This window comes from Hemitrygon akajei, unplaced genomic scaffold, assembly GCF_048418815.1.
Source record: "Hemitrygon akajei unplaced genomic scaffold, sHemAka1.3 Scf000041, whole genome shotgun sequence".
NCBI classification, from domain to species: Eukaryota; Metazoa; Chordata; class Chondrichthyes; order Myliobatiformes; family Dasyatidae; genus Hemitrygon; species Hemitrygon akajei.
Window position 1 is genome coordinate 917,424 of NW_027331927.1, and position 7,890 is coordinate 925,313.

The following is a 7,890-nucleotide window of genomic DNA, read 5'->3' on the forward strand; positions in this document are numbered from 1 at the left end:
GTTGCAAAAGTTGCTGGAAAATTTGCAAGTGGGAAGAAGTGGAGTGATATTTGGAAATCTGACTTTTTAAAGTGTAACTTAGCAAGCAAACCACATATGGACAATATGCAAAAACTTTGGTGAGAAAATCCTTCATTACCCATTACAGGCCTGCTACATAGGTTGTGAGAGAGTGCAGATGAACTGGATCGAACCCAGAGGAGATCAAAGTTCCTATTGACAGTGATTTGCTAGCTGTGAAAATGAATACCTCTCTATAAAAAAATTCACTGTGCACATCCTGTCACTGGGTAAAAAAAATGCACAGTGCAAGTCTTATGTACACACTGGTTATTACAAATTAGAGGGGGTATTGGAGACCTGTAGTGTCCCTGATGCCCTCACTTACAAGAAATGCATCCAGCTGCAGCTTGTAACCCTGCACTTTAAAGAGTTGGAACTTGAAACGCATATGGGGATTGATGGTCATTCCAGATACCAGCACTCTGCCCAGTCGGGAGATGATTTCTCTTCCAACTTGGGTTTAACCTCACTGTAACAGTGTGATACCAAATCAAAACTTGGCAACTCAAGTAATCTCATCTGAAATGTTGTCCTACACCCATTGATGGATTTTGTAAATCTTCTACAGGTTAAAAACGAGAAGGAATTTGTCTCCAGGGATCCCAAACACAGCATGCCAGTTTTGTTGTCTCTGTCTAGATATTTAAGAAGTGGAGCAAGGGATTCAATCGACCATCCTTCCTGCTCAGACTGTGGGGAGGGATTCACTCGGTCATCTGAGCAAGTAGCAAGCCCGGCATTTTACACAGGAGAAAGGCCGTTCACCTGCTCAGACAGTGGGAATGGATTCACTCTGTCATTTCAACTGAAGGTACATCAGCAAGTTCACACTGGGCGAGGCCATTCATCTGTTCTGTGTGTGAGAAAGGATTCTGCTGGGCATCCCACCTGTGGACCCAAGAGTCAGATCACACTGGGCAGAGGCTGGTCATCTGCTGAATTTCGGGAAAGGGATTCTCTCGGTCATCTGACCTAATGGCACACCAACGTGTTCACACCAGGGGGCAGCTATTCACCTGCACAGTCTGCGGGAAGAGATTCACTCAGTCATCCACCCTACAGATTCATCAGCGAGTTCACACTGGGGAGAAGCCATTCACCTGCTCAGTCTGTGGGAAGGGATTCACTCAGTCATCCAGCCTACTGAGCCATCAGCGAGTTCACACTGGGGAGAAGCCATTCACCTGCTCAGACTGTGGGAAGAGATTCACTCAGTCCTCCCACCTACTGAGTCATCAGCGAGTTCACACTGGGGAGAGGCCATTCACCTGCTCAGTCTGTGGGAAGGGATTCACTCATTCATCCCACCTACTGAGTCATCAGCGAGTTCACACTGGGGAGAAGCCGTTCACCTGCTCAGAATGTGGGAAGAGATTCACTCAGTCATCCCACCTACTGAGTCATCAGCGAGTTCACACTGGGGAGAAGCCGTTCACCTGCTCAGAATGTGGGAAGAGATTCACTCGGTTAGCTAACCTACAGAGTCACCAGCGAGTTCACACTGGGGAGAGGCCATTCACCTGCTCAGAATGTGGGAAGGGATTCACTCATTCATCCACCCTACTGAGTCATCAGCGAGTTCACACTGGGGAGAAGCCGTTCACCTGCTCAGAATGTGGGAAGAGATTCACTCAGTCATCCACCCTACAGATTCATCAGCGAGTTCACACTGGGGAGAAGCCGTTCACCTGCTCAGTCTGTGGGAAGGGATTCACTCGGTTAGCTAACTTACAGAGTCACCAGCGAGTTCACACTGGGGAGAGGCCGTTCAGCTGCTCAGAATGTGGGAAGAGATTCACTCAGTCATCCCACCTACAGAATCATCAGCGAGTTCACACTGGGGAGAGGCCGTTCACCTGCTCAGAATGTGGGAAGGGATTCACTCAGTCATCCAACCTACTGGTACATCAGCGAGTTCACACTGGGGAGAAGCCATTCACATGCTCAGAATGTGGGAAGGGATTCATACTGTCATTCTACCTACAGAGACACCAGCGAGTTCACACTGGGGAGAGGCCATTCACCTGCTCAGTCTGTGGGAAGGGATTCACTTAGTTATCTAACCTACTGGTACATCAGCGAGTTCACACTGGGGAGAAGCCGTTCACCTGTTCAGTCTGTGGGAAGCGATTCACTCAGTCACACCATCTGCAGAATCATCAGTTAGTTCACACTGGGGAGAAGCCGTTCACCTGCTTAGACTGTGGGAAGGGATTCACTCAGTCATCACAACTACTGGCACACCAGTCAGTTCACAGTGGGGACTGGCCGTTGTTATGAATCCCTGGGTTTCGTTTGCTGTGGACTGTCATTTTAAGAGAGAGAGATTAAGAAGGTGAATCAGTCTGACTTGCAGCTTGTTTACATCTCTTGCAGCTTGTTTAGTTTTAACCGAGGACACAGACACTCAGAGTCAGATGGAGACGAAGGAGGAAAAACTGAAGGATCGACACCAGGGAACTAGTGGCCAAGGGTCACTGTTTAGAACTTTCCTATCCCCACAAGGTGGGTTAATTATCGATTCACCGTACATCGAATGTGTGGTTGTCACCTTGTTTGATCCATAGGAGTGGATCGGATTTGGCGCATCCTGTGGAGACCACTTGTGTGTTAACCCTTGCCTGGCTGTGGTGTTGTAGTTCACTTGGAGATGATACACCTTGTGACAAGTCACTTTCGGTGATAATTTGTATGTGGATTTGGAACGATGATGGATAAAATCTACAGCGACTGTTCTCTCGTTTTACCACTGTAGAACCTGTGGAATTCTACATATTTGCGTTCTCTCGCCATTTACCATGGATTACAAATCTCTCTCTCATCGCCTATTCTGTAGTTGAACGGAACTTTCATACTTTACCATCTCAAGACTCCAAGCCTTGTTTCCCCCGAGCTCAATAGTTTGGGAGTTACATTTACACACATTTACAAACTTAACACTGTTAACTTCTGTTTATCTTGTTTAAGTTGCAATATTACAAGTAGATTCTAATAAAGATAGATTTAACATCAAAACCAGACTCCAGGTGTAGTCTATTGCTGCTGGTTTGTTTCTAAAGCATTATGGTTTGTAAAAAATTTGGGGTGTGGGTCTGGGATATGAACAAGTTTGGGGGCTATTGATCGATGAATTATCAATTTGATTGGGGAAATCCCTTTTGATTTATTTGTGTGGAAATCAGCAGCAGTGGATATTTATAAATTTCCGGAAGTGCCAACCCCTGAGGCATTAGGAAAAGCCAAAAGGAATGAATTGCTGACTGTTGCTAATGGGCTGAATCTTAAGCAGGTAAGGGGGTGTGAAAGACCAGGGAAGCATAAAACTGGGAGAGGAGGTAAAGGTAAAACAATAGGGGTTATATTATAAAATATAGGCATCCACCCCCTTTTTCAGAGACTAGGATCCCTGTTTCAACCGGTAATGATGTGTATTTCAATGTGTTCATCTCTCAGTCCTCGATTCTCTAAATGAAAGGGTTATCACATTTGATTTTTCTTCATATGATGACCCAACCATTTCAGGGATCGGTCTATTGAAACTTCATTGCACACTCTATAACAAATACTCTCTAACCACTTTGTTAATCCTCTGTGCAAAAAATGTCCATCTTCCACAGCCCTGTGTTGCCCCAAACACTCACCTACTACCCCTGTCATTGGCCCCACTTGCAGGTCAACCGACTGCAGGTGTTTCGCCCCCAACGTGAATCCCTCTGCTCGCCACCAGCGTGGGCTCAGACATTTCCACAGATTTCCACCGGGACAAACATCCTGTCCGCCCCCTCTCACACCATCTTTTTCCTTTCAATAAAATCCCTCCTCTCCCTCCCCAGGGAACTGGCATCAAACCGACGGGCCGAGCGGTCTCCTCCTACCTCTCGGCGACACATCAGACTCCGGCCACAGAAGACGCTTCACAAATCCCCCAACTTTCCTTGGAGGAAAATGGAAATAAATCAAAAAACGGACATTTACTCCGCTGTGATGTGGAGTTTGAGGCCGGAGCGGGAGGCGAACTCAGCGGGGGTAACGCCCTCTGGACTTGTCCACCTCAGCGACTGGTGGTAACAAGTGATTGACATCGCTTTGCACCAATGGGAATAGCGCAGCCCCTGAATCCTCTGTTGACAGCAGTGGGGGGAGGGCTGGTCACGTGATTATTAGCCCAGCTATTAAACTGATAAAGCCCGAGCTCACCAGCGCATGGATGACGTAAGACGCTGTGCACGTAAGGGCAGATCCCCGTGTGGGAAGCCGATGCGTGACGTCAGGCGCGAGGGGGTCTGTGTGACATCACCTGTGGGGATGTGCTCGCATTTAAATGCACCTTAATGTGTGTTTCTTATGATTTGAGAGGGACAACAACATAAATCATGGGTTTCATCACTGAATCCAGTGTTGTGAGATGTAAAGTCCCCTGTTATGTGTCCGGCTGTGCCGTGTTGTTTGGGGGCTATTGATCGACTAATTATCGATTTGATTGGGCATATCCCTTTTGATTTATTTGTGTGTGGAAATCAGCAACAGTGGATATTGATAAATTTCTGTGGGTTGGATGACTGAGTGAATCCCTTCCCACGTACTTCCTCATCCAGGGCATCCACTCTTGGTCTTCCTGGAATCATTCTTTGAAACTTCTCCGGACCCACTCCAATACAAGCACATCCTTTGCTCAGATAATAAGTCGGAAGTACAGGTCGGAATCTGCTCACCATACACCAACAGTGATCTGCCCAATGCGTTATAAAGCTATAGTATCACATCCTTGCTCTTATATTGCTAACATTGCAGTTGTCATCCTTAATCAACTCCATCTGCAAGCAAACCTTTAGGGCCTCTTGCTCAAGGACTCACAAGCACTTATGCACCTCTAATTTTTTCAAGTTTCTCCCATTTATTTTTTTCTACGCCCAATTACTTCTACCAAATGTACATGACTTGCATACACAGTATTTCAACTCCTACTTTGCTGGCATTCTCCAGACCTATCGAAGTCCTTCTGCAGACTCCCGCTTTGCTCTAAACTACCTGTCCCCTACCTATCTTTGTATCAACTGCAATGTTCGTCACCAAGGTATCAATTCCATCATCCGTATCATTCAGATTTAACATGAAACGATGCGGTCTCAATACTGACCCCTGCAGAACAGCATTAGTTACCGACAGCAAAACAGAATTGCCCACATTATTCTGACTCTTTCTCCCTTGTCAGTACAAGTTTCTTTCCTGTAATTCCATGAGCTGTGATCCCGTTCAGCAGCCTCACGTGCAGCACCTTAGAAACATAGAAAACCTGCAGCACGTTACAGGCCCTTTGGCTCACAAAGCGATGCCGAACATGTCCTTGCTCTAGAAATGCCAAGGGTTACCTACAGTTCTCTATTTTTCTCAGCTCCGTGTACCTATCCAGGAGTCTCTTAAAAGACCCTATCGTGTCTGCCTCCACCACCATTGCCAGCAGCCCATTCCAAGCACTCACCACTCTCTGTGTAAAAAACTTACCCCTGACATCTCCTCTGTACCTACTTCCAAGCATCTTCAAACTATGTCCTCTCGTGCTAGCAATTTCAGCCCTGGGAAAAAGCCTCTAACTATCCACACGATCAATGTCTCTCATTTTCTTGTACACCTCCATCAGGTCACCTCTCATCCTCCATCACTCCAAGGAGAAAAGACTGAGTTCACGCAACCTATTCTCAAAAGGCATGCTCCCCTATCCAAACAACATCCTCGTAAATCTCCTCAGCACCCTTTCTATGGCTTCCACATCCTTCCTGTAGTTTGGCGACCAGAACTGAGCACAGTACTCCAAGTGGGGTCTGACCAAAGTCCTATATAGCTGGAACATTACATCTTGGCTTTTAAACTCACGCCTGCGGTTGATTAAGACCAATGTAAAGTATGGCTTCTTAACCACAGAGTCAACCTACATAGCAGCTTTGAGTCTCCTATGGACTCCGTCCCCAAGATCCCTCTGTTCCTCCACACTGCCAAGAGGCTTACCATTAATACTATATTCTATCATATTTGACCGAAGAAAATGAACCACATCACACTTCTTTGGGTTGAACTCCATTTGCCACTTCTCAGCCCAGGTTTGCAGACTATCAATATCCCCCTGCAACCTAACCCAACCTTTGTGTCATCAGCAAATTTACTAACCCGTACCTCCACTTCCTCATCCAGGTCATTTATAAAAGTCACGAAGGGTAGGGGTCCCAGAACCGATCCCTGAGGCAGACCACTGGTCACCGACCTCCATGCAGAATATGACCAGTCTACAACCACTCTTTGTCTTCTGTGAGCAAGCCAGTTCTGGATGCACAAACCAATGTGCACTTGGATCCCATGCCTCCTTACTTTCTCAATAAGCCTTGCATGGGGTACCTTGTTGAAGATCATCTGAAAATCCAAGCAAACAACTTACACTACCTCTGCTTTATCTATCTTGCCTGTTATTTCCGCAAAGTATTCCAAGAGATTTGTCAGTCAAGATTTCCTCGAAACAATCCGGCTGACTTTCGCCGACTTCATCATGTTTCCCCAATTACAGTACCCAACAAACACACTCTTAGTACACTCCTACATCTTCCTGACCACTAAGGTCAGACTAACTGTACAATAATTTTCTTTCTTGTGCCCCCTCTCTTAAAGAGTGGAGTGACATTTGCAAATTTCTGTTCCACCAGAACCGTTCCAAAATCTAGTGATTTCTGATAGATCATTACTCATCACTTGAAGAGAAAACTAAGGGGGAACTTCTTCATTCAGAGGTGGGGAGTGTGCACCGAGCTGCCAGAGCAAGTGGCAGGGACGATTGTAATCTTTAAGAGAAGTTTGCTTAGGTCACTGGATGAGAAGCATATGGAGGACTATGGTCCAGGTGGAAGTTGTTGGAACTCAGAAGATTAATGCTTTAGCACGGACTAGACTGGCCGAATGGCATATTCCTGTGTTGTAGTGTTTTATGACTCTAATGCCTTCACAATCTCTTCAGCCTCCTCTTTCTGAACTCTGCGGTGCCTTATCTACCTTCAGGCCTTTCAGCTTCAAAAACACCTTCTCTCCTTGGTAAAAGCATGTATCCTCACTTCTGCCCCAGGTACTGCTGAATGTTTGGCATTTATGTAATAAATTTAATGACACAGCTGTAGTGGGTGACTTCAATCTGCAGGAGGATTGGGAAAGTCAGATTGGCGTGAGATCGCAAAAGAGGGGATGTATTGAATGCAAACGAAATGGGTTTTTAGAGCAGCTGATGGTTGAGCCTACTCGGGGAACTGCTATCTTAGATTGGGTGTTGTGTAATAACCCAGATCTTATTGGGGAGGTCAATGTAAAGGAACCATTAGAAGGCAGTGATCATATATGATTGAATTCCTACTGCAATTTGTGAGGGAGAAGCACAGGTCACATGCGTAGTATCGCAATGGAATGAAAGGGAATTTTAGAGGCATGAGAAAGGTGATTCCCCAGGTGGATTGGAGGATGCTGGTGGAGATGGCGCCAGAGTAGAAATGGCTGACGTTTCTGGGAATAGTTCATAATGTACAGGATAGATATGTCCCACACACGTAGTTCTCAAACAGCGGGGCTAGGCTATCGTGGCTGACAAAGGAAGTTAAGGACTGCATAAAAGCATATAAGGTAGCAAAAGTGAGTAGTAGGTTGGATAATTGGGTAGCTTTTAACATCCAACAACAGGCAAATTTAAAATAAAAGCTATAATGGGGAAGGTGAAATATGATAGCAAACTATACAATAATATAAACCAGTTATAAAAAAATACGAAAGGGAGGTGAGAGTTGATATTGGACCACTGGGAAA

The 7,890-nt window shown here is 45.8% G+C and overlaps 1 protein-coding gene across 1 annotated transcript; it reads left to right on the plus strand.

Moving 5' to 3' along the window:
• Positions 1-1,086: 1,086 nt before the first annotated feature.
• Positions 1,087-2,425, plus strand: LOC140720306 (uncharacterized; the record flags this gene model as incomplete). The annotated part of the gene is made up of 1 exon (XM_073035170.1): positions 1,087-2,425. A coding segment is annotated over one exon (1,032 nt), but the record flags the coding sequence as incomplete, so codon positions are not given.
• Between the last annotated feature and the right edge of the window lie 5,465 nt (positions 2,426-7,890).